The following is a 27352-nucleotide window of genomic DNA, read 5'->3' as shown; positions in this document are numbered from 1 at the left end:
TAATCTGACACTTGTTACACTTAGATTTACGAGTAGGCCCAGCCCGGCTTTTCCTTCACATTCCCCCCTCTTGGTGCTTTCACAACCCTTGTTGGAGTAAGCATCATCATTTACCTGTTGCAGGGGCTCATAATTGGAGACTAACATCTGGAGTTTCATAGCCTCTATCCGCTCACTGGCAAAGCAGGTCAGGAAGTTCAGGACACAGGGCCCGATCAGGCGCAAGGGACTTATGAACGGTGCCCGCCAGGAGGTCCAGCCCCACGGGCCTGTCCATGGGCTCTTGTCTAAAATATGTTTCCTCTTTTTCACTCGGTCTTGTAACTCTTGAACCACCCTTCTGACAATTCCTGATTGATTGGCATAAAAACAGCACTCTTCGTTAAGGCAGAGGCCCAGTCCCCCCTCTCTGGCCATGAGTAGGTCCAGACCCCTCCTGTTTTGTGAGACCACCTCGGCCAGAGAGTTAATCTGATTTTGCAGCACTCCCAGGGTTTCTGTTATTTATTAGAGATCCTGGCTGAACTCACCTGTAAGCTGATAATAGTAATAAGAGGATGAGGCTATGCCACCAAGTCCTGTGCCCACCCCTGCTGCCATTTCGAGCCCCACTAGCAAGGGGAGTGAGGGCATTAGCATCAGTAACATCAGCCTTATGATTATCTTAGACATGACGCTGCGGTGATGGCACTAGTTATAACAAAGTATAAAATAGCTATCAGGATCCTATGGCCTATATCCCAGTCGGGTGGGGCGGTGCTGGCCAGCCCCACTGCCAATACGCAGGCTGGTATAGCAAACAAGGGAAGAGGCGAGGGAGCACAAGAGGAATACATTTAACAGTTTCGCTGCGCTTTCCTCAAGCTTCGGCCGTGCGTTGACTAGCCAGCTTCCGGGTGTGGCTAGAGCAGGGCTCCTCCATCTTCTTCTGGTCCCTCTTGATCTTGATCTTGAGCGGGTCTCCTGGGATGCTCTTAATTCTTTAGGGACCCTCTGTCCGAGGTGAAGTCGCTCTCATAACCCTGGAGTGGTGGATCCAAGGGATGATTCCTGCAGCTTTAACAGCTTCCCTGAGCTTTGAGGCCGGTATGCTGTGTGTGGGTTCCAGCAGGTTTTTAGTGTCTTAGGATTTTACGCACCCTGTGAAGGTGCAGATGAAAACCAGCAGGTACTTATAGCCCTTACTGTGTCCAAGTTTAGTAAAGTACACTTTTAAATCTTTGAAGGGAGCCAAGGTGCATCGTTGTATTTTCGTTGGCCCAGTGGGCCCCTGTTTTGGATTGTTTTCAGCACAGAGCAAGCAGCGCTGGGAGACTGATGCGCACAGAGTAGGGAGATGAGAAATCAGGAAATATCACATTTGGAGGGCCTCCAAAGCCATTTTTCCCGTGTGTGGCTTCGTGCTGTTGTTGGACTATGCGATAAGCTAGTCATTCCGGGATGAAAACCCCTCCATCCGTCATGATCCACCATCCATCCTTTGCTTCCTTCCCTTGTTCGGCCTGTGCCCAATTGTTTTCGTCATGGCTATATTCTGGGGCAGTGGGTAGCTCTGGCGCTGCCATAATGTTAATTATTGGGTGTTTTTAGGTGGCTGCCTCTCTTGCCTTTTGATTAGCCAGCCTGTTCCCCTGGCTCACAGGGTCATTTCCTTTTTGGTGTCCCTTACAGTGCATAACGGCCACCTTCTTTGGATCCCATACTGCCTCCAGTAACTGTAAAATTTCTTCTTTGTTTTTGATCTTTTTTTCCCCAGCAGCCAAAAGTCCTCTCTCCTTATAGATGGCTCCACGTACATGCAAGGTTGCAAATGCATATTTGGAAAGAGTGTATATATTGACTCATTTTCCTTTTCCTTCCCTTAGTGCTTGGACCAGTGCCCAAATCTCTGCTTGCTGAGCAGACCATCCTGGGGGAAGGGACTCCGCCTTTATTACCTCTCGGGTTGTTGTTACAGCGTAACCTGCTCGCCGTTGTCCATCCTGCATGTAACTGCTGCCGTCTGTGAAAAGTTCCAGGTCTGGGTTTTGCAGGGGCTTATCGGTTAGATCAGGCCTGCTCATGTACACTTTTTGATGATTTTTCTACAGTCGTGGTTAGGCTGCCCCTCCCCTTCAGGTAAATATGTGGCTGGGTTTAAGGTTGCACAGTCTCTAGACGGACTCTTGGATTTTTACATAGAAGCCCCTGGTAGTGGGTCATCCTTGTGTTAGTTATCCATTTGTAACCTGGGCTGTTTATTAGGGCCACCATGGAGGGGGGCACTTTTACATTTAAAGTCTGTCCCAGTGGGAGTTTGTCTGCCTCGTGGACCGGGGGCTGTGGCAGCGAGGGCCCGTAGACAAGGTGGCCATCCTGATGCCACAGGGTCCAGTCTTTTAGACAAATAGGCCACAGGCCCCACATTTTGAGTCAGGACTCCGAGAGAAAGTCCCAGTCTAGTCTGGTGTCAGGGGCCTGTGTCATAGCCCACCCCTGAACATTTAATGTGTCCCTGGGGGCTCGGCCCTGTAGCCATTTTCGTGCTTCAGTGAGAATGTGTCTCCTCTCCTCTGTACTGAAAAGAGTCAGAAGCAGCTGGCGAACATCTTCCCAGGTGGGCCGGTGAGAATGAAAGACAGACTCTACGAGGTCAATCAGAGCCTGCGGTTTGACAGCCTGATTACAGTCATCACACACCACCAAGTAGAAATCATCGTGGGCTGGACAGAGACCAAATATTGGCATGTCTTCGTGACAGAGCCCCATGATTGTCCCAGCATCGCTTCGGGACTGGGCAGGGGCCGGCGCTCCCCGACAGTTGTGGCGGCGGTGGTGGCGGCAGCAGTGGCCGCCGAGGTGGAGGCGGTGCTGGGGCGTTCCTCCTGATGTTAAACGCAGCCCGCTCCAACACTTTTTGCTCCTTTTTCTTTTTTTTTTTTTTTGGAGGGCAGGCCAAAAATTCTGACCAATTTACCAGTGGCACTTCATCTGCTATTATTGTGGAAGCTCTATTTTAATTCTGTTCAGACCATGATGTGATTGAAATGCCTGCGGTTTTTCAGAGTAGGAAGGAGTATGATGGCGCCAATTGGGAAGGGCTGCAGTGCTAAAGGGTTGGTAGCAGAGTATGGGGCGCTTGGGCTGAACAGTCCCGTCCTCCCCAGCTTTCTGGGGCCTTTGTGTCTCCCGCAGCAGCATTTGGAGGGCCGGAGGTGCTGCTCTCCCGGCTTGTGCTGAGCACAGTCTCCTTCCTGCAGGCTCAGGCTGGGGGCTGGGCTCTGCCTCTGGGTCCTCAGGTTGGGGAGGTGGTGACACAGAGGGTGGCCGTGTCTCCAGTAGGACCAGAGGTGTCGGTGCGTTGGGGGCATACAAGAGGGGGCAGGCACATCTCATCCTCTGTGTCTCCCTGGAAAACAGGCTTTTCTCTATCTGGTTTTTTGGTGTTTTTTTTTTTTTTTTTTGCCTGGACTAGCTGAGCTGCTAATATCTTGCATCATCCAGATCCATTTAAGCAGAACTGAATCCATGAGGGTAGATTCTGGGCGATATTTAGCCAGAAGTCAAGGTAAGGGAATTGATCTGGGTGGCCTGGGGTTCCAGTGATTATTCAATAGACTGCTGGCACTGTTGCTAGGTCCAAAGTTTCTCCTGAGGGCCACCCAACTCCAAAGGTCGACCATTTAAGTTTTCACAAAGTATGGAGCCTGCCAGGGGTCATTAAACGCTATAGTTTCCTGAGAACACCTTTTGGAAATTTTTAATCGTGCAGTCCAGAACTGTCGGCTTTGATTTAGAGGCTCCCATTATTATTAGTTGACAGATTTTACGGCCTATAGGTGTGGGTCTGCTCCTGACACCAAGGACTGTGACCCCAGTATTTCTGTTTTTTTCCACTCAGAACAGCGAAGTTTTTTTAAAAAAAAAAACCCTGTTGCCTCGCTGGGCCTAATATTTATCTGCTTGGCTGGAAGAACTGCCAGTGAGTTAGGGTTTCACAATAGGCACTTGTCCCTGAGGCTCCCCTGGGCCTGGATGAGCTCTAGGGGGTCCCTGCACAAAGCCTTCTCTATAGCCTAAATTGACAAAATATGAGGCCGGGATGGCCATCCGGTGGCAGAATAAATGGACCAAAAAGGGGACCTCAAAAGAGGGTTTTAGCCAGTCCTGGGGTGGCTCCCTCTGGCTCAGGTCTTGTGGGCTGTATTTTAGACAGAGGGGTAGTATTGAGGGTGGTTTATTAATCGCGACAGGATATTCTGGGGGACTGGTGACAAGGTTGCATCTGAAACTTTTTTAAAGTAGTCTCATTTTAGTCCCCAAGGGCACAGGGGTCGTTTACTTCTATGCTGTTTTATGTCCCTTTCCCTCCCAGTGTAGCCACCCTGTGCCGGTGTTGCACAAGGGAGGGTTTTCGTTGCGTCCGCCGGGCCGCTCCCCTCGCGGGGACGAAGGTGCCTCTTAGCTTTGGCGGGTCAGTATAAGCCGCTGACTCCGATCGGGACCCTGAGGGACCGATACCGCCCTGAGCCGTATGAGGTCACCACGGAACCGCAGGATGGGACTCACTCGAACTCCGTAGCGGAATGCCGTGGAGCTACAAACTCGAGCCTGATCGCATGCTTCACAGGCTGCACATTCACACACACACACACACACACACACACACACACACACACGTTAACAACAGTCCTCCCATCAATCATAGTATCCTGTTTCCTGTAGGAGGGATCCGCCTCCTCTTCTGTCCACTGGGACAGGACCTGATTCCTCCCGGGGGTTCCTACCTTGTCCGGACGGCCACCTGGTGAGTCTGTCCATCCCTCCACCCAGTCTGGCTCTGGTTGTAGCTCAGCGACACGGGGTGGGGCCGAGTCACCGTCACAAAGAAGAACCCGCAATATTGTCAGGCGGCGCCACCTCGTTCCCTGCTGAAGTCCGGTCCCCCAGTCGGCCGGAGCCACCAGTCCAGCGGCTCAAGGGGCCGACGTGGTTGAATCTCGCTGGGGCCTCCAGAAATGTTATGGAAATGACAGGCCAGCAAGAAACAAGCACCACTCGGAGGGTTGGAGTACTCAGATTTATTATGCCAGCAGGCTGAGAGGGGCTTCTGCTCCGAAGCTCTGAGCACCTCCAAGACGTTTTATAGGGTAAAGTACAAGCTTGGGGTATTTGGCCAATAGGCATGGAACAGCTTTAGCAGCATCATTATCACAAAAGTGGAGGCAGAGAGGCAGCAAACTAACATTCCAAGGCCAGATATGTCTCTCTGAAAATCTAGCTGGCTAGCAAAAGTTAAAAACATGAGCAGGGAATCAGCAAACCGACACTTATTAACTTAGATTTACCAGTTAGCCCAGCAGAACTCAGCTCAGTAATCTGACACTTGTTACACTTAGATTTACGAGTAGGCCCAGCCTGGCTTTTCCTTCACACTGGAACGTATTTCTTCAGGCACTTCCGGGGGGGGGACGACATCCCTTAAAATTCTGGGGCGTCATGTTCATTTGTTCATCTAACAAAAATAATGGAGTGTTGCCTGCCTGTCAGACTCTGGTTCTTGGAGGGGAGACCTGTGAGGAGGGGAATTTCTGCTCCCTTGTAGCTCCACTACTAGTGGGGAAGATTGATTTAAAGAAGTTAATAGACAAAGAAAATAGTTACTAAGTATTAAAAGGACTGTAAAAGAAGCAAACAGGGTGCTGAGGTGGGGAACCATGTGCATGGAGGGAATGTTTTCTTTAGCAGAGGAGGCCTGTGTAATTTAAACGTTGCCAAGTGAGCTCCCAAAGAGGTTACTCTAATTACTCTCCCTGCTGCCGCAGCAGGGGAGGGCAGGACAGTCAAAGAGCCTTTTCTGCATTCTGCCCAAGGCATGAGTCATTCCGCTGAGGTGGAGGTGGCCAGAGAATGTGAGATGCTTGCCCAGATGGGCTCCAAGTGGAATTTCGAGAGGTGAAAAAGAGCACTCCTGTAAGAGAGACAGCCCAGGCAAAGGTGGGGCGGCTGACCACTGCACAGGGTGTTCTGGGAACGGAGGCGCACAGAATGCAGCTCAGACTAGTGGAGTCTTGGCAGCGTTCTCTAGAGAAAGGAGGGTTGATCGCAGGCTCCCGCTGTGAGTCAGCAGGACCGCGGGGCTGCAGAGAAACTCCTGGTGCAGCCGCAGCCGCAGCCGCAGCCGCAGCCGCAGCCAGATGCAATCGCATTCTTGGCCCGATAGGGTCCACACACAGGAGTTGGGGGGCAGTTCCAGTCCCACAAGACCCCAGAATCCCAGCAGCCTGCCCTCCCTCCCTCCTTTGCACACACTGTTCTTTCTGATACCCACACATGACTCTTTCCTCACCTCCTTCAAGTCTGTTCAAAGGTCACCTCCCCCGAGGGCCCTCCCCTGACTCCAGCGACCTAAAACTGCAAACCCTCCCAACCCTAGATGCTCCCTAGCCCCTACCTGCTCCTTAGCCCCCACCTGCTTGTTTCCCCCATCACTATCCAATACACAACATTTAGAACATTTTGTTAATTTTATTGTTCCTTCAAACATAAACTGCAATAGGGTTTTTTTTTAATTTTATAAAACATTGTTATTGTTTTGTTTTTGAGTGTTTTGGGGGAGAGGAGAAGGTAATTAGGTTTACTTTTTTTTTTAATGGAGGTACTGGGGGTTGAACCCATGACCTTGTGCATGCTAGGCATGCACTCTACCACTGAGCTATACCCTCCCCCTGCAATAGGGGTTTTTGTCAGCTGCACTCACTTTTGTGTCCCCCAGTGTCTGGCACAAGGTAGATGCTGGGTAAGTATTTGTGGGCTGAAAGAATGAATTTGCCCCATTTCAGGCAAAAAGGCCTAAAGCTACCAGGAATGGGGAGTTCTCTTTGGAGATCAGACTGGGAGGTCCCTGGAAAAGAGGCCCCTGGTATCTGCTCCCTGCCCCATCAAATCACTGTTCATTCTTCAAGTGAGACCAGAGAGGGCTTGAGAGTGACCTCAGGTCACACAGCAAATCCAAAGCAGGCCTGTCACTTAGGCAGGAGTCACTTCTCTGCATAAACCCGGGTAGCCTAAAGGGACCCTGGCCAGCGGGATGTCTTGTTATAAAAATAGCTAATGTTAAGTGTTAAGTGTCTATTTGAGTTTTTTTAATGAATCAGTCAAATTGATTTGTGTTGTGGGGGAGTGTATAGCTTTATGAATTTTAACACATGCATAGATTTGTGTAACCATCACTGCAATCAGGATGGAGGACTGCACCACCATCCCTTTGTAGTCACACCCTCCCCCATCCCCAGCTGCCCTCTCCCCTCCCCTCCTTACCCCACTCCCCCAGCTACTGATCTATTCCCTGTTCACATAGTTTTGTCTTTTCAGAAATATTATGTAGTTTCCTATTGCTGCTGCAGCAAATGACCACAAACTGATTGGTTTAAAGCAATACAGATTTGTCCTCGTACACTTCTGGAGGTCAGAAGTCTGAAATCAGGGTCATTGGGCTAAAATCAAAGTGTCGGCAGGGTTGCAGGCCTCCCATCTCCTCCCAGGCCTTTCCCAGTTTCTGGAGGCCACCTGCATCCCTTGGCTGCCTTCATCCCTTCCTCCATCTTCAAAGCCAGCTGTGTAGCACCTTCCAAGCTCTCTCCTTTCTGACCTATGAGTACCTCTTCCCTCTCCAATTCTAACACTTCGGTCTCCCTAAGGACCTTTGTGATCATGTTCAGGGTCAACCAGATTCTCTTCCCAGCTCCAAATCCTTAACATAATCATAGCTGCAAAATCCCTTTGACAGTGCAATGGGACCTATTTGCCGGTTCCAAGGACTGGAACGTGGACCTCTTTGAGGGCCATCATTCAGCCCACCACAGTCATATGGATGGAATTATATACTTTGTGACCTCCTGAGTCTGGCTTCCTTCACTCAGCCCAAAGCCTCTGAGACTCATCTATGTGGCTGTGGTATCAATGGTTTCTTGCTTACCATTGCTGAGAAGTACCGTGTGGTGGTTGTGCACCACTGTTTATCCACTCAACCTTTGAAGGATATTTGAGTTGTGCCAGTTTTTGGAGATTATGAGTAGGGCAGCTATAAACATGCTAGTACGGACATTAGTGTGAACATAAGGGTTTTCTTTAAATATTTTATTTATTATTTAATTTTTTAATCATTTTATTTTAGTGGGTGGAGGGAGGGGAGGTAACTAGGTTTATTCATTTTTAGAGGAGGTACTGAGGATTGAACCCAGGACCTTGTGCATACTAAGCATGCACTCTACCACTTGAGCTATACCCTCCCTCTGCCAAGTTCTTAAATTTTCTGTTGTTTTTTTTGGTGGGGGGGGTGATTGGGTTTATTTATTTATTTATTTTAATGGAGGTACTCGGGATTGAACCCCAGACCTCATGCATGCTAAGGACGTGCTCTGCCACTGAGCTATACCCTCCCCCCACTTTTTTTTTTTGAGCCCAGCAGCCTCCTTGGCCGGCAAGGTGCTACAGAGGCCCCTTCCCACTTGAACGAAAGTTTTGTTTCTCTTGGGTGAACCCCCAAGAGGGGGAGAAACTCCACTTTAAAATCTGTGCTTATATTAAGATATTTCATTGAGGTATATTAATCTACAATATATAATATCATATAATGATAATAATAATAATAGCATATGTCTAGGAGTTAAATATTCCTGCGACCAAGGGGAGGGAGGTGGACACTGAGACTGATCGAGGTTATGTGAATTGCCTGAGGTCAAACCTATGTCTTCCTGACCACCCCCTCCCCCAGCCCCCCACAGTCCCCGCCCAGAAAGAGCACATTTGAGGAGAACCCTATGGGGAGTGGGGAGGAGCTACCCCATGGCACTGAGTGGTTAGGGGTGCAAACTGTGGGGCCACACTGCCTGGGTTCAAACCAAAGTTCTGCCCGCTGCAGCTGTGTGACATTCACCAAGCGACTTTGCCTCTCTGTGCCTCCATTTCCCCATTTGTAATGCAAGGATAGCAATACTGTAGTGGGTGGCCTCCTGGGGTTGTTGAGGGAATAAATGAATTAAAGCGCATAATGTAGTGAGGAGTGTCGGGCCAGGGAGCACTGTAAGAGTTATTTTTTATTTCTTCAACATAAATTGACTGGGGGTCTTCTCTGGGTATGCCAGTGGTTTGATACATTGGCAATCAAGACAGATTCCCACCCCCTCCCCCCCAAAAATCGCTGGTCTCTTGGAGTTTGCATACAAGCACAGAAGAAAGGCAAGAGACAACATGATATGTAAACCGTAAGAGCTGGTCATGGGCAGTGTGATGGGAAAACAAGGCAGGGTGAAGGGATGAGGTGGGTTGAACTGCAAACAGCGTGTCAGGGGAGGCCTCGTTGACAAGCAATGATGTTGGAGCAAGGACTTGCAGGAGGTGAGGGTGCCAGCCACAGTCCTGAATGGAAGACAAAACAGCCAGTGTAAAGGCCCTGAGGCAGGACTCAGCCTGAAGTGTTGGAGGAACAGCTAGGAGACCTGTCTGGCTGGAGCCGAGTGAGCACGGGCGAGAGGGGGAAGATAAAGGCAGAGCGGGATCAGGGCAAATCAGGCGGGGCCTTGCAGTCATGGTGAGACTTTGCTTTTACTTTGAGTGAGACAGACCGAGGGACAGTTTTGAGCAGAGGAGGGACAGGAGCTGACTTAGGTTCTAACCAGATCCTTTTGGCTGCCATGCGGGGAACGACTGTAGAGGGCAGGGGTGGAAGCAGGGAGACCAATAATGAAGTGAGCGCAGTAATCCTGGTGAGAAGGGACAGGTGAAAGCAATTTTAATCCTTACCAAGTGCCCTCTTTCCTAGGCTCCTCCAGATGAGAAACTGAGGCACAGAGAGGTCAAGCCATGTATACAAGGTGTCAACTTTAGTAATGTAATAGTCAGTTATTTTATCAGCAAAAGTGAGTTTATTTGAGAATAATGAAACGAGTTGCAACTAGGGAAATGCAAGCTGTGGTCTCCCATTGGCAAATCCAGAGAACAAGGGAGGAGAAGTTGTTTTACAGGGGAAAAGGGAGAGTTGGGAGGGGCTGTGACAACCAACGAATTCATTGGAGGGTTCCAAAGTCTGGAGGTTTTCCATTGGTTGGGCTGCTACAGTCTCTGATTGGCTGGGCTGCTACAGTCTCTGATTGGCTGGGCCACTCAGTTTCTGATTGGCTGGGCCATCATGGGCGGGAGTTTCCTTCCTTCCGCCGGATGGTAAGTAGACTCACCTTCCTGAGACGGAGGCTTCTCTCTCGGGTTTGGAGCAAATGAGTTCATGGCAGGGCATGAATGCTCCCCCTTCAGGCCTCTGACTCCAATTTTAGCTGAGGTTTCTTTAATTCCACAAAGATCACACAGCTAATTGGAAAAGGAGCCGGGGCCAAATCCAAGTCTGTCCAACCTCAGCCCGTCTTTCCTCCCCGCTGTGTGGCCTGGGCTGCCTCTGGAGGTGGTGACTGAGCCCCAACACCAGGGAATCTGAACCAAGGATGGGTTTGTTGCCTGCACAGCTGTTGTATGCGAGGCATAGGGGATAAAACACAGAAGGAGGCAGACACACTGTGTCCTAGTGGAGGAGGAAGGAGTGGAGCACATTGACAGGTATTTATTGAGACCTCCTATGAAGACTGCTGTGAGACCTTAAGAAAATATATTAACCTCTCTGGGGCTCCACTGCTTCTGGCATGAAGTGAGGCTCTCAAGACCCACTTCATGGGGTTCTAGGAGAGGTCTGTGAATTTAATGCATGCCCTTGGCATAGCATTTCCACAAGGGTGGCTTCCCCGCCCCTCCTCCCAAGCTGGGGCCAGAAGGGTCTTCGGAGTCTGAGGAGGCCAGAGGAGTGGCAGGCCCCAGGCTACATAGGGCCTTGCATTCCAGGCCATTTCAGAGATGGACAGGAAGGAGAGGCTGGAGGCCAAGAGACTGGAGAGCAGGCTGGGCTGAGGGTCCAGGGGGCGAGGAGGAGACCTGAGCTGGCCGGGGGCAATGAGGACGGAGAGGAAGAGCCTGGTGGACTGTAGGGCAGTGGGAGGCAGGAGGGTCACCATGTTGGGCGGTTCTTAGAGTCTCATGTCCTGAGGTCTCCCTAGCAGGGCAGGCCAGGCCAGGCCCCTTCGAGGAGGCTAAGTACGTCCTTGGCCCATTGCCTGTTGTGTGGGCCCTAGCTGTGTCCCCTGTTCCTCCTGCTGCTGGTCTCTGCCCCAGTTCAGTTGCCATCTGCATTCCTCTGCTCCAGCCAAGGGAGCAGCATGCCAGACCCTGGACGGGGCATGGGAACAAAATGGGCTCCGAACCCAGGGAGAAAAAACGTCACCCGGGGCCAGATTTAATTTACAAGGTAGGGAAAGAAATGCACAGCTTCTGCTTGGGGACACACAGGAAGATTCAGCCAAGCCGGAATCCCAGTGCGGGCCTCCTAGCCAGCCTCCATGCTCAAGCGCAGAGAACGGCAGGGGGAACGGCATTCCTGGTGGGAGGAACTGCAGACACAAAGGCCAGGGGTGCATTTGGGGGCTTTGGCTGGAGCGAGGGGTACATCGGGAAGGAGGGACTGGGCCAGAGCTGTCTCGGGCTCACCTCTGCTCTGTACTCGCCACGTGGCCTTGGCCAAATCGCTCCCCTTCCCTCAATGCCCATTTTGTTATCTGTGGCCTCCTAACCTGCTGGGAGACCCCAGTCCTCTCCCTTTCGTGCCTTGGTTATTTATTGACTGTTGACGCCCAGTCATTTATTGAGCAACTGATTGTTCTGGGCTCGGAGAGCCAGTGGTGAGATTTGAACGCTATTGGCTTTGAGTGATTTCAGGCTTTAAGAGTTTCTAACGTCCCCACAGGGGATTCTAAAGTGCCTGGGGCTGAGAGCCACAGAGGCAGCTGAAAGGACATAGCAAGGGCTCTTTGATGGTCCTCCACTTTTGTCCCGGTAACTCCCTTCATTCATTTACACATTCATTCATTCATTCACTACACCTTCAGTCAATATGCTAACACTGTGGATTCCACCCTGGCCTCCTAGGGTGGGGCTTGGATCCCCATCTGGAGATTGTAAGCGCTGAGGGGGGTGGTGGGACACCCTCATATATATACATTTCTGCATCCAGTGACTATTTCGGGGATACCTGAAAGATCCAGGATCTTTGCTTTGCTAGCATCTCTGTTTTTCTCTCCCGTAGGCTAGGGAGGAAATTTCTCCCTCAAGGAGCTGTTTTGTTGGTGAGATCAAAGACTAAACTAGCAAGGAACGCTGAAGGGACCTTCAAAGTCCTGAGCATTTATCAGGAGCCTGGTGCTTAACATACATTATCCCTTTTAATCCTCAGGTAGGCATTAAAACCCTAAGGTTGAGATTACTGTTATCTTCATGTGACAGGTGAGGAAACAGGCTCAAAGAGGTGAGATCTGCTGCTCCGGGCACAGAGACAGCATATCTGACCCATCAGAGCCAAGGCCCAGCAACTTCACCAGCTAATCCGCCTAGTAACTGATGACCTCACGGCTCCACCCACTGGGCTAAATCTGCCTGGCAACTAGTGACATCACTAATTCCCCAGGCTGCACTCAACCTATAGGATAACTGATGACATCCCTGAACAATAAAGTAATTACAATGTGCTGAGGGCCTACTGTGTGCCAAAGGCTGTACCAGGCAGCCTCTCCTCTGGGCTCACACAATGCCCAACGTTGCCTCTATTACTGGTATAATGACAGTAATTTTAGCCCAGATTTATTGAATGCAGACTAGGAGCCAGGCTCTATCTTAATCATTTTTATTTCCATTGCCGCATGAAACCCTCCAACTAAACCTATTTTTTAAAAAATTAACAAACACGTATATTGTGCTTACTTCTGTGCCAGGCCCAGTCCTAAGCTCTTTTTAACATGCTCACAACAACCTTCTGAGGTAGTGTTTATTATGCTCCCCATTTGATGGATGTAAGAACTGAGGTACAAGGAGGTTGAGTGACTTGCCCACGGCCACACAGCTGGCGGAGGTATCCTTCAAACCCATGTATTCCGGCTCCAGGGTTAATGCTGCTAACCAGCACACCATGCCATTTCTCCTATTCCCATTTTACAGCTGAGGAAACTGAGGCGCAAAGCGAGGCAGCACCAGGTCTCACTGGGCTAGCAAGTGCCAAAACCAGACTGAGCCCACAAGGCCCAGCTCCAGAACCACACTCCTATTCATACCAGTTCCACTTTGGTTACTTAGAAGCAGGGCCTGCAAAGCCTCCACCCCTACCCCTTTGAGGTGACCAGCCCTTCCTTCCCTGTCTCCTTGGGAACAGCCCCCAGCCAGGGACAGAGAGGGCCTTTGCCAGCCGACCATAGATCACATGCCAGGTTCCTCCACAGCCTCCTCCAGGCCTGCCTTGGGACACTGCCCTTGGGAAACCCTGGCTTTCTGCACTGAGCCTCACCTGGGCTCTGCAGAGCCCTCCTGAGACTCCAGGCAGAGGACACAGTTCTCCACCTTTGTCCTTCTGCTGTAAGCCTGAGCCTGGTACCAAGCCCCAGAGAAAGTCCTCACCCCTCAAATCTCCCAAGGCCTTCGGGAAGGACACCGGGAGTGGGGGAGGGTAGAGCTCAGTGGTAGAGTATGTGCTTAGCATGCACAAGGTCCTGGGTTCAATCCCCAGTACCTCCATTAAAAAATAAATAAATCTAATTACCTCCCCGCAAACAACAACAACAACAAAACAAAAACAAACTAACAAAATCACTGGGAGAGTCCCGGGCAAGTCTCAGCCCTCAGTGGGCCTCAGTTTCCTCATTAGTCAACTGGGTAGACAAGGAAGAATGACCAGAAAAGGCTTGTGCAAGTCAGCTGGGTTTTCAACCTCACTAGGCCCCACATCTCACCCCCTTTTATTCAAAACAATTGTTTTAGTAGGAAAGGTGGTTTTTTTCCCCTTTGTTTTATTCATTCATTCATTGAAAGTTTTATTAAAGGAAAACATGAGTGCTGTGCAGAGAGCTTCAGGCAACCGCTCAGCAAATTTTGCAAAGTAGGCAACGCGGGTGAAACCGGCCCCCTCATCAGCCCCCACCCCACAAGGCCACCCCACCTTCTAATACTGTAGGTTACTTGTCCCTCCGTTTGAATGTCCCCTCATTGGAATCCTATCCTCTGGGAGATCCTGTGTTTCTGAGTGTCATCTGTGTGGTCACACCCCAGCCTTCTTTATGTAACAGAATATTTGTAAATCCTCTTCGCTATCCTAAAACTAAATCCACAGACAATATGACCCACTTACACACACATAATTTTTTCTTCCGGCTCAAAGTACTGTGCTAAGTCTACCATAAAGGACCACAAATGGTAAGTAGTACGGTGTGGCAGCCAAGACTGGGCGGATCCAGGCTTTGTGGGGCCTGAAGCTTATCTGGTTTCGAGGAGGTTCTCTCTGAGAAAAAGGATCAGTACGTGTGACTGCAACATGAGGTAGTGGGAATGTTTGTTTAGAGTGAGAAAAGAAATGACAGCAAGTAGTTTCGCTTTGAAAGCTGGCAAACACCCCACATATTCCAGAAAAATAACACACCAGCTTCTGGCTTCAAACCTGTCTCCTCTTCCACCCAAAACTTTTGGTTCCAGGTGCCCTTGGACAGGTGATGGGTAATCTGACCTCGGACCCAAGCCTTCCGGTCATTAAGCCCAAGCAATGCTGCTGGAAGCACTTCCTGTACCCAGCCAGCTCCCCATCCCCAAACTGTATACAGAGGTGACCGCAGACCTGATCACTGTCCCACGCCAGCCCAATGAAATGTATCTCCAACTCGAGTTCTCCTTACCCAAGTCCCCAACATCCCTATCGCTCTCCCACACCACAGACAGAAGACCCCGGGAAAGTGTGCGATTAAACAGATGAGCCATCGGATTAAACGGATGGCTCCTAAAACGTCTCACTTTGGGAAATTTTACTTACGTGTACGGCTATATGAACCCATTGCAGGGGTTTTGGAAAAGCAGCTTGAGTGAGGGGCCGGAAGCTTAAGGCTGTTTTAGCTTCCCGGGGACTCCACAGCTGGGCTCTGCTGCTCTGTGACTGCCTAGGAAGGGTGACTGCTTGGGCCTTGGTTTCCCCGTTTGTAACGTGGGTGGTGACTTGGTGTCTTCCTTGAGGGTTGGGGTGAAGAGTAGATGTATGGAAAGTGCTTAGCCCCCCTCGGCAGATGGGAGGTGCTGCATGCCCCGCCAGCGGTGTAGCTTTAGGCAAGCCACTCAACCTCTCTGTGCCTCACTTTCTTCATCCAGAAAATGGGGAGAATAAGCATCGTCACCTCATAGCGTTGTTAGGGGAGTTAATAAATCATCCTCACTTTGTGAATGAGGAAATGGGGTGCAGAGAAAGTTCCTTGTCAGGGACCCGCTAGCAAGTGGAGGCAGCCCTCAGTGCCCTTCCTCACCTGCCCTGAGATTCCTCCGCCACTTTTTGCCGCCACGTGTCCCGGAGGCCTCCGCTGTGAAGCTGGACCCTGTGCAGGCTCCTGGAACCTTGAAATCTGCTCAGTCGCAGGCCCCTGGTCTCCCACCCTCCCAAGGGTGACCTCGGTCCTAGCCTCCTCCCCAGTCCTCACGGTGTCTCCCCCACCCTCCTACAGCCAGAATTTGTCAGGCGAATACTTCAGGTACAAAGGCATCCCCTTCCCCGTCGGCATCTACTCACCCGAGAGCATCAGCATGGCAGAGAACGCGGATGTGCAGGATGACGACATCTTTATCGTCACCTACCCCAAGTCAGGTAACTGCTGGGCCGGGGCGGGGAGAGGGGACGGTGCTAGGGAGTGTTGGGGTGGGTGTGGGACAGAGGATGAGAAGGGCACAATAGGGAAAATGGAAAGAGGAAAGCGGGGAGGAGGTTCGGAAGGCGCCTTGGTGGGCTCAGGACCAGGGTGAGCTTGGCCTTTGCACTGGCTGGTTCCTCCGCCAGGAGGCGCCCTTCCCCCAGATCCCTCCCTTCCCCTAGGCTGGCTCACCGTCCCAGGGGTGCCTTCCCTGACCTCTCTGGCTAAAATAGCATCCCCATCCTGTCCTTCTCTACCCCTTAACTCCCCTCATACTGTTCGGCGCTGCCAGCCACTGTGTTATATTTTCATTTGTTGATTTCGTCTCTGGTTTCCTCAATACAACACAGCTCCTTGATCACTAGTGTAGTCTTTGAGCCTGAATAATATATGACTGGCACATATTCAATAAATATTTGGGGAAGGAACTCTTTTTTTTTTTTTGAGGTACTGTGGATTGAACCCAGGATCTCATCTTTTGAATGTATCATGTTTTTGAAGTTCATCCATGTTGTTGCCTGTGTCAATATTTCATTCCTTTTTATGGCTAAATAATATTCCATGGTATGGGTGTACTGTATTCTGTTTAGTCATACAAACAATCAGTTTTTTTTTCACTCTTTTACTCTTATGAATAATGCGTGTAGGAACATTGACATACAAATCTGTCTGTGGATGTGTTTTCATTTCTCTCGAAGTTCTATGAGTTTTGATAGACAAAGTCATAGAACCACTATAATCAAGATACAAAACAGTTCCATCCCCCCCCAAAATTCCTTCACACCCCTTTGTGGTCAGTTCCTCCCATTCATCTGTTGAAGAAACTTTGTGTTGTTTCCACTCTAGGGTGAGTATGAATATGGCTAGTATGAAGCTTTGCATACAAGTCTACACATGGAAATATATTTTCACTTGATCTTGGGTAAATACTTAGCAGTGGGATCGCTGAGTTTACGGGAAGTACATATGCTTAACTTTATGAGAAACTGCCAACCTGGTTTCCAAAATGGGAACCATCCTGCATTTTTTACAAGCTGGCTTACCATCTTGCCTTCTCACTGGCAATGTTGGTGGGTTCCAGGTGCTCCACTTCCTTGTCAGCACTTGATAATGTCAGATTTTTTTAAAAAGCCTTTCTAACAGATGTATTCTAGTATTTCATTGTGGTTTGAATTTGCACGTCTCTAATAGCTAATTATGTTGAGCATCTTTTCATGGACTTATTAGCCATCATATATCTTCTTTGATAATGTATCTGTCCAAAACGTTTTTTGCCCTTTTCAATTGGGTTGTTGGTCTTCTAATTATGGGGTGTTGACAGTTCTTTATACAATCTGAGTCCACATCCTTTATCAGATATGCCTTTTGCAAGTATTTTCTCCAAGTCTGTGGCTTGTCTTTTCATTCTCTTTTCAGTGTCTTCTCGGAGCAAAAGTTTAAATTTTTGATGAAATCCAACAGCCAATTTGTTCTTTAATGGATCAGACTTCTGATGTCATGTCTGAGACATCTTTTCCTAAACTAAGGCCAATGAAGATGGTCTTTATGTTTTCTTCTAGAAGTTTTATAGTTTTAGATTTCACACTGAAGTCTCTGATCCATTTTAAGATAAACTTTATATATGGCATGAGATATAGATCAAGGTTCTTTGTTTCCATATGGATGTCCAGTTATTCTTTTAGTTTTTTTTTAAATTTAAAATGTATTAATTAATTTCTCTCTTAGTAATATATTCATGGTTCAAAATTCAAAAGGTACAAAAGGTTTACTCTGTAAAATCTCTGTCCTCCCACAGCCACCAGTAGTCCCCATGTATCCTTCCAAAATGTGCATGTACAAGCAAAAATGTACATAATTTTTTAAAACTTTTTTCCCACAAAAGTTAACACGTGATACACACCAGTCTGTGTCATGGTTTTGATTGGTTTTGCCTTCTATTTTGACATCATCCCATCTGAGAACTGTAAACAAAGAGCTTCCTGTTGTTGGTTTTTTGTTTTTTTTTACAGTTCCACAGTATTCCATAACAGCTGTACAAGAATTCTTGTTTAACTAGTTCCTTCCTGATTAGGATTTACTAGTTTCCAATCTTCTGCCTTGATATACAGTGCCACATCTTGTACATGTATCATTCGCACACATTCGCACTTAACTGCAGAACAAACTCCTAGACATGGAATTGCTTGGTCCGAGGCTCTGTGCACTTGCAATTTTGATGAATATAGCTAAATTGCCTTTCATAGAAGTTGTGGAAATCTGTTCCCCAAACAGCAGGCTTTGTTTGAAACAGCTTTGGAGCTAGACTGTAGTGATATTCGCACAATAAAGAGAAGGTACTTAATGCCATAGAACCGTACTCCTAAAAATGGTTAAATTGGGGGGACGGGTGGGTATAGTTCAGTGGCAGAGTGCATGCTTAGCATGCACAGGATCCTGGGTTCAATCCCCAGTACCTCTGCTTAAATTGGTCTAGTTCATGTTATGTATATTTTCTACCCACCTACAAAAAAAGAATTATTAACTGGTAACAGGGGATTATACAGGCAGAGCCAATACAAAGAGTAGCTGCTCCCTCTAGGGCTGAAGAAAAGCGCTCAAGGAAATTTGCTGGGGGGTTGGCGGAGGCATAAGTGCCACTGGTGTCCCCTGCACTGCTGGCCGCTGTCCATCACAAGAGCCAGCCCGCAGCAGCTCAGGAGAACCAGGAAGAGATAGCCCATCCTTCTACAGGGTTCCTCTGGCGCCCTCTACTGACAAAGATTAACATTGCGCTAGCTGGCAAGGGAGAAATGTTTCCAGGGTCTAGCTCCAATGTCACAAAACCCACCAATCCAGTGCGGATTTGGAGCTGAGAGGCAATACATTGAGAACTGGCACAGGGTAGCTGTTAGAATCCAAGACAATAGAATACTAATTCCAAGTGATTGAACAAAAAGAAAAAAGAAAAATTTAAAAAGAAGAAGAAAAAAAATTCCAAGTGATCATTAACATTATTATTATTTCTCATTTAACCTGCCTGTAGTCTCCTAGAATCTGGACCTATGAACTGGGTCATTAATGAGGTCTCTTCCCTCTGTGTGGAGTCTGTGGCTTCCCACAGAAATCAAAGTGTTATTTCCAACCAGGGGCAGTGAACAGAGCTGAGATTTTAAGTCTAGACACCTAGATTCAATTCCAGTTTCCTCCGTGTATTAACAGAGGGCTTCTGTCCTAATACATAAGCCTCAGAATCTCAGAAGCTGAACCCAGTGGTTTATTTCTCATTCCCATAAACTCCAACTGGTGCAGGATGGATGCAGGGAAGTGGGGGAAAATCTATGCAGTCTCCAGCATCCCAGCTCCTTCCAACTCATGGCTCTGCCATCCCCAGGAGCCCCAGTTTCCACTGGCATCTCTGCATCCAGCCAGCAGAGAGGGAAGGGCGGGTGTCACGTGGTAGGTGTTTATGGGCCAGGCCTGGAAATGTCTGCACATCGCTGCCACCTGCACTTCCTTGGCCAAAACCCAGTCACATGGCCCCACATGTAGCTGCAGGGGAGGCTGGAAAAAGGCAGTCCCATGATATTCCCGGTAGGGAAACGAAATGGGGATGGGTGGACAGCTAGCCAGTCCCTGCCACCTGCCGCTTCCTAGCTCTGCTGCCTTGGCTGGCAACTTTGTTTCTTTGAGCTTCAGTTTCCTGCTTCTAAAATAAAGATAACCAACTCTAAGGGGGCGGAGGATAGAGGGATAAATTAGGAGTCTGCGATTAACATATACACACTACTATATATAAAAGAGATAAACAACATGGACCTACTGTATAGCATAGGAAACTATATTCAGTATCTTGTAATAACCTATAATGGAAAAGAATCTGAAAAGAATATACATATATATATGTATCTGAATCACTTTGCTGTATACCTGAAACTAACACAACATTGTAAATCAACTCTACTTCAATTAAAAAAAAAAAGATAACCAACCCCTGACTTCTTTGCTGGTTTTAAGAAATCTGTGCAATAAAATAGGTAGCAAATTGTGCAATAGATGCAGCCATTACGCTTTTGATTATATCCTTCTCTTCACCCCTCCCCACTTCTGATTAATTTGCCCAATTTCTCCTGACAGGCACCAACTGGATGATTGAGATCATCAGCTTAATCCTCAAGGATGGGGACCCCTCTTGGATTCACTCGGTACCCATTTGGAAGCGGTCACCCTGGTGTGAGGCCATCATGGGTGCCTTCAGCCTCCCCGACCAGCCCAGCCCCCGCCTCATGAGTTCTCACCTCCCCATCCAGCTCTTCACCAAGGACTTCTTCAACTCCAAGGCTAAGGTGATGGAGGAAGGGCGGGTGTTGGGGGAGGGGGGCTTAACTAACTGACGAACTTAGCACATACTTATTGAATACCTACTATGTGCCTGGCCCTGATCTAGAACAGCAGTAAATACACACACAAGAACACCTGCCCCGTGAGCCACATTTTAAAGGGGACAGGCAGTGAACAGATGGCCTACATAAGGAAAATATTTAACACGTCCAAGGCGATAAATTCACAGTGAGAAGGGGGAGAGGGTAGGACTAGAGTTAGGGGTGGGGATTGCAATGATAAATAGGGTGGTCATGGAGGCCTCAGTAGGAAGGTGCTGTTTGAGTAAAGACCTGGGAGGTGAGAGAAAGGAGCCAGTGGAATGTCTGGGGAAAGAACATTTCAGGCAGAGGCAAGAGCAGGTACAAAGGCCCTGGGGTGGGTATGGCATGCCTGAAGCCCAGCAAGGGGAACTATGTAGCTGGATCCAAGTCAGCAAGGGGGAGAGGAGTGGAGATGATGTCAGGGAGGTAAGAGGGGCCAAAATGTGCAGGGCCACGTGGACTTTGGTGGGGAGTTTGCTTGTCTCTGAGTGGGACAGGAGCCAGGGGAGAGCTCTGAGCAAAGGAGAAATGGAGCCAATTTAGTTTTTCACATGTGCCCTCTGGCTACAAAGTGGGGAACAGACTGTCGGGGAGAGGGCAGAAGCAGCGTGGTGGTGAGGAGGCCATAGGCTAGGTGGAAGGGGGTGATGGAGGTGATCAGGGTGATGGCCATGGAGGTGAAGGCAAAGGGCTGGGTTTAGGGGTGTATTTTGAATGTGGAGCCCAGAGGCTTTGCTTGGCAGATGGGATGTGGGTGTGAGAGAAACAGATGAGTCAAAGGTGACGGCAGGGGGGTTGGCTTAAGCAGTTGGGAGGATGGGGCCATCATCAACTGAAATGGGGAGGTTGGGGAGGAGAGGATCTGGGGGGAGATGGGGAGTTCTGCTGTGACCCATTGACGTCCAGGGGGAGGTTGCCAGTGGGCAGTGAGATAGACAAATCTGGATTTGACAGGACGGATGTAGGCTGGATGCATCTATTTGCAATCTGTTGAGATATGTATATATGGAGAGAAAGACAAAGAGACGGACAGATATACAGAGACAGAGAAATTAAAGCCAGGAGACTGGTAAGATCACCAAGGAAGGATATGAGTGCAGACAGAAAAGAGACGGCTACTGCAATCTTGGGGTCCCCAAGACCACTTTCAGACTCAGTGATTCGCTAGATGGATTCACAGAACTCAGCAAAGCTGTCATACTCACAGTTACAGCTTATTACAGAGAAAGGGTAAAGATTAAGTTCAGCGAAGGGAAGAGGTGCCTGGGGGAGCATCCAGGAGAGACCAGGCACCAGCTTCGAGTTGTCTCTTACAGTGGAGTCGCATGGACCGTGCTCGGTCCTCCAGCAGTGACGTGTGACAACACGCACAGGGCATCGATCACCTGGGAGGCTCACCTGAGCCTCCGTGTCCAGGGTTTTTGTTGGAGGTTTAGCCATGTAGGCATGGCTGACCTTGGCTTGGGGAAGGACATCTCTGATGGGGCTGGAGTAGGGTTGGTTGTGGAATCTGAAGCTGGTAAACAGATCGGAATGCCAGGCCCAGGGGCCAGGACTCCACCCTGGGCACTGGAGAGCCAAGGAGGGCAGGGTCAGCTTCTGGCGTTGTGTGGCGGCTGGGAGGCTGGGGAGGAGGCTAGGGTGAGAGTCCACGCAGGAAAGGATGAGGCTGGGGTCTTGGCTTTGGGAATAGGCAGGAGAGGAGGCTGCCTTTCTCTGTTGGTCAGTAGCCCTCACCAGGATCTCCCCACCCTGAACCCTATGCCTTCCTCCTCTTCTCTTTATCTCCTGAAGCCAAACTGTGCCTCCACCTGGTCTAGAAACAGTCCCTCTCTATTCCTAGAACATAGTTGGAAGGAGCTCTCTCCATCCTGTGGATTGATCTGAGCTCCCGTTAACTGGGAAGTCCCTTGAGAAGTCTAGCTTGAGTCCTTCCTGCTGCAGGATCAGAAGAAAAAGGGCATGCAGCTTGCTGGGCTGACATCTCTCCTCTTCCCAACACCCACGCACAGGTGATCTACATGGGCCGGAACCCCCGGGATGTTGTGGTTTCGCTCTATCACTATTCCAAGATTGCCAGGCAGTTGAAGGACCCTGGCACGCCTGACCAGTTCCTGCAGAACTTCCTCAAAGGCGAAGGTGAGGACTGGGGCAGAGTAAGGTGGGGGACCCCCTGGTAGACCCAGATGGGAAGAGGGACAGAGGAGGGATGGGTAGGAGACAGAAAAAAGAGACAGAGAGATAGAGAGACAGAGATACCGGGCATTATAAAGAGCAATGGAGACAGAGAAGAGACCAAGAGATTGAGAGAGAAAACAGAGACAATGAGATACAGAAACGGGGAGAAAGAACCAGAGAGAGGTTGAAAGACATGGAGGAAGCAAGAGAGAGAGAAATGGAAGCGGAGAGAGACGGAATTAGAGAGACACAGCGGGAGACAGAAGGACACGGGGAGCCCAATGTAGGGGGCTTGGGGGGAGGCCTCCAGCTGGGAGGGGCCAGGCCTGGGGCCACATGGGACAGGCTGGGCTCCTCTGAGCCCCAGCAAGGGGGGGCCAGCTGCCCGCCCCTCATCCCACCTGCCCCTCTGCCCGCAGTGCAGTATGGCTCCTGGTTCGACCACATTAAGGGCTGGATTCGGATGCAGGGCAAGGAGAACTTCCTGTTTATCACCTACGAGGAGCTGCAGCAGGTGATTCCCCGACCCCCACCTCAGCCCAGCAGCCCTATTACCCCTCCCCTCCTCATGCCCGCCAGCTTCCCTTCCGGTAAGACAAAGAGCTGAGGAAAAAAGGTGAGTGGGGAAGGAGGAGGCAGTGGGAACAGCCAGTGGAAAGCCCCTGAGGTGAGCATGTGCTTAATGTATTTCAAGGAGAGCAGAGGCCGCCGTGGCCAGAGCCGAGGTTGGGGGTGCTGGGAAGTGAGGGCAGAGAGGGGATGGGGCCCACAGTGAGGGCTCTGGCTTTTCTCTGAGTTGGTGGAAGCCCCAGCTGGGCTCTGAGCAGAGGTGACAGGATAAATGGGATGATGAAGAACTGTGATACGTGGGAAGCGATGATGGTTTAATGATGGTTGTGACCTGAAATGCGGAGGGAAGCAAAGGAAAGAAACAGCCTTAGGAGTCAGACAGGGAGCCTATCTGGACCCCATTGAACATCCTGGGGGCAGGTACCCGGGAGAAAGAAACTTTCCGGCTAGGGCAATCAGGGAGGGCTGCCTAGAAGAAGGGGCCATACAGAGTGCCTATGGCTTTACCCAGGCAAGGAGATGCTGGGCTTCTAGATGCACCAGTCCACAGTAAATGTGTCCAACTGTTCTGTGTTCTTAACAAATATGTGTCCTGAGATGCTGAGAACTTAAGAGGCTCTCAACACATTCCTTCACCAACATTCCCAGACATTCTCTTCCCATGTGTGCATTTCATGCATTTTTGTACCCTCCTTTCTGTCTGTGCTTTTTGCAGCCTAAAGAGCCTGGATTTTGGTGTTGAAAAAGCTGTTAAAATCTTTTTTTAAAAAATGTTTATAGTTTCTTGTTTATTTATATTCTTTTTTATTGAAGTATATAGTTGATTTACAATGTTGGTAGTTTCTGGTGTACAGCATAGTGATTCAGTGATAAATATATATTCTTTTTCATATTTTTTCATTATAGGTTATTATGAGTTATTGAATATAGTTCCCTGTGCTATACCGTAGGATCCTGTTGTTTAAAATCCCCTTAAAAATCTCTCAGAACACAACATTGTAAAATGATTATAAATCAATAAAAAATGTTAAAAAAAAAATCTCTCAGAGCCTCAGAAGTCTCATCCTTAACATGGGTGAAAAACGCTGGAGCAGAGGGTTGTTGTGAGGGCCACAATATCGGGCACTGGCGTATTATAACCATCTGACAAGCTATTGCAAACAGTTAGTATAGTGAGCAAAGTAAGAGTGATTAGGTACTGAGCGAGGGCCTATCTGATTAGTAACAGCCCCAGTATCAAATGTTTCAGCCTCTCTGACAAATGTCAGGCACCAAATGCTGCACACAAATGACTTGGTTTAACCCTGTAATCGGTGAGGTACAGATTAGATCAAACAACATGAAATGCCCGTATTTGACCAGTTTCGAGCTGCAAAAAAAAAAAAAAAAAGATAATTTTCTATGCTTCACCCCAATATTGTTATTGCCCCCATTTTATACAGGAGGAAACAGGGAGGTTATAACCTAGAGAGGGTAGGGGTCTTCCCTGTGGGCCCCATGGGTTTTTTTCCCCCACCCTTGTAAATCTCTTTTGATGGAAAGATCCAGAAAATATTTCAGCACTACCCCTCCCCCCCTTTTTTCCATCAAGCTTTATTCTCCAAACCCAAAACTGGGCCACGCAGCCTGACAGAGCTTCTGGGCTGCCCCTGGGTGTGAGGAACTGCCAACATGTTTGAATTTCTGGGACACCTTAGTTGTTCAACAGGATAAAGGGATGGAGGCTTATGAAACCAAGAATGACCTGGAAAATCGGGGCCGTGGGGTTGGTGGAGCTGACCGGTGCCAGGCGCTGCATATTAGGGAAGGCAGAAAGATGGAAAGGAGGATGTGGGCTTTGGGGACTCAGATCTGTTTTCCTCCTTAGCTGTGTGACCCTGGACAAGTGTCTTCCCCTCTCTGAGCCTCCATTTACCTACTCGGGTAATGACACCTCTCTGTAAGGCTACTGGTAGGTCCGATGGCAGGTATTCATGAGGGGGTTGGACTAGAGATTGGTACACAATAGGCGCACAATCCACAGTGACTTTCCAACCTGAAAGAGGGTGATTCTGCATAAGATGCTGAACTGACCTCCGCCCCCTGCTGTGACCTCTGACCCAGCCCCACCCCTTCCCTCCCTACAGAACCCTCCAAAACCCTAAACTGCAAAACCCCTCAGAGGTCATGGCCCAACTGCCTGGCTTGGAGGTGGGGAAACTGAGGCAGAGGCAGAATCACCCAGATTCCAGATCTGGGTTGGGACTCAGGAATCCAAACTCTGGGACTGAAGTTTCTTTCTCATCTGGGGTCCCCTTCCTCCACTGACTCATCCCCTGCCCCTTCTCCCCTGTCCCCAGGATCTCCACAGCTCCGTGCAACGCATCTGCCAGTTCCTGGGCCGGCCGCTGGGTGAGGAGGCGCTCGAATCCGTCGTGGCACACTCGTCCTTCAATGCCATGAAGGCCAACACCATGTCCAACTTCACGCTGCTGCCCCCCAGCCTGCTGGACCAGAGCCATGGTGCCTTCCTCCGGAAAGGTGTGAGGACTCGGGGGCTCCAAGGCTCATGAGACCACTGCCTGGCTGTGTGGCTTGGGCTAGTTACTTAACCTCTCTGGGCCTATTTCTCTAGCTCTTACATGGGGTGCTTGGAGCAGAACTGCATTTATGGGGTCACTGTGGACCCAGGATTGACTCTGCACACAGGGCTTGGCAAGGGGCCTGTCCTCCCAAGCCCACCACTCCCAGAGAGCTCTAAACTGGAAGAAGACGCTTGAGTACATTTTCTTCATAGCCAGCTCCAAACCACTATGAGGCTATTTCAAGTCTTCGTGAACCCTTCTTAGCATTAACGTTCACCCCAGAAATATTCAAGTGTTGGATTCAGGGTGAGGGTGGAAATGTATTAGTTTCCTGTTCCTGCTGTAACCCAATACCACCAACTTAACTGCTTAAAACAACACATGTTCGTACCTTATGGTTCTGGAGGTCAGAAGTCCAAAATCAGTCTCACTGGGACCATATTCTTTCTGGGGGCTCTAGAGGAGAATCGGTTCCCTGCCTTTTACAGTTTCCAGACCCGCCCGCATCTCTTGGTTTGCGGCCCCTTCCTCCGTCTTCAGAGCATCTTCTACTCTCTGACTCTGACCCTCCCTCATCCTCTTATAAGGATGCTTGCCATTAAATTGGGTCCACAGATAATCCAGGGTCCTCTCCCTACCTCAAGATCTTTAACTTAAATCACATCTGCAAAGTGTGATTTATCAGGTCACATATTCATAGGTTCCAAGAATTAGGTCTTAAAACATCTTGGTCGGGAAGTGGGTATTAACCCACCACAGGGAGCCCCACCCCCAGACCTCACTCAGAGTGTCTTGTAACATGCAGTGTGGGGACCTGCTAAAATTCAAAATACTGTGATCTAAATTACTTTGGCCCCAGGATTCCAGGTAAGGGCTGGTACCTCAGATTATCCTCCTGTGAGATCAGAAACCCGAGCCTCAGAGTGCTTGATCTGGGGCACACAGAACCAGCAGAGCCAAGCCCTTTGCCTGCTCAGTTGCTGGGAGGATTAAAGAGTGAATCCCAGCCAATCTTCATCATTATGCCTGGTACCCACTGAGTGCTGGGACAGCACTGATTCCCAATGTCAGAGCAATAAATGGAGGTAAGGTAGGGCGTTGCAGGAGTGCTGGAGCGAGGAAACCCTGCTCTAGCCAGGGAGCAGAGGGACAGGTCACAGTCAACCTGTCCTTGTAAGAAGGTGAAGGAGGGTCAGAGTCAGAGGGTAGAAGATGCTTTAAAGATGGAGGAAGGGGCCATGAGCCAAGGGTTGCAGAAGGATCTGGAAACTGTAAAGGCAAAGGTTGGGAGTGTGTGCAGGAATACTAGATGGGGAGGCGGATATTCTGGGTAGAGATTTAAGAGATCCGTGCAGGAAGGTGAGAAGTCTGCTGGAGGGTTGAGTAGGGTGGGGCGGGGGGGAGGGAGGGAATGGTGCCCGGGGGTCTGGCCATTGTTAGTCATCATCAGAGGAGGTAAAGGGGCAAATTGGAGATGGGGGGGCGGGGGAAGGGCAGTGCTTCTGGCAAAGGGAACGTGGGCAAAGCCCAGGAGGTGGGAAAGAGGGTGCTGGGATGTTGAGGGCAGGGGACGATGCTCCTCACCTCGGCCTCCCTCCCTCCCCGCCAGGGGTGTGTGGTGACTGGAAGAATCACTTCACGGTGGCGCAGAGCGAAGCCTTCGACCGCATCTACCGCGAGCAGATGCGGGGACTGCCGAACTTCCCCTGGGACGAGGCCCCTGAAGACGCCAGCCCGGACCCCGACCCCAGCCCGGACCCCAGCCCAGCCCCAAGCCAGGCCTCTGAGCACCCCTACCCGTCACCCTAAAAATAAACACACCCCTCCTGCCCGGGCTCAACGATGCGCTGTGGAGGTGGCGTCC

The 27352-nt window shown here is 49.7% G+C and overlaps 1 protein-coding gene across 1 annotated transcript in view; it reads left to right on the top strand.

Annotated features, from left to right (window-relative positions):
* SULT2B1 (sulfotransferase family 2B member 1) overlaps positions 1-27324 on the top strand; it is a 34570-nt gene extending 7246 nt beyond the window's left edge. The window contains exons 2-7 of the mRNA XM_072966719.1: positions 15594-15733; positions 19890-20098; positions 22189-22315; positions 22774-22868; positions 25264-25444; positions 27098-27324. Of these exons, the coding sequence (XP_072822820.1) occupies positions 15594-15733; positions 19890-20098; positions 22189-22315; positions 22774-22868; positions 25264-25444; positions 27098-27297 (952 nt within the window). The 3' untranslated portion in view covers positions 27298-27324. The remainder of the gene's footprint in view (positions 1-15593; positions 15734-19889; positions 20099-22188; positions 22316-22773; positions 22869-25263; positions 25445-27097) is intronic.
* Positions 27325-27352: the final 28 nt, after the last annotated feature.

The sequence above is a fragment of the Vicugna pacos genome, chromosome 9, assembly GCF_048564905.1.
Source record: "Vicugna pacos chromosome 9, VicPac4, whole genome shotgun sequence".
Lineage (NCBI taxonomy): Eukaryota > Metazoa > Chordata > Mammalia > Artiodactyla > Camelidae > Vicugna > Vicugna pacos.
This window is presented reverse-complemented; position numbering and strand designations above follow the sequence as displayed.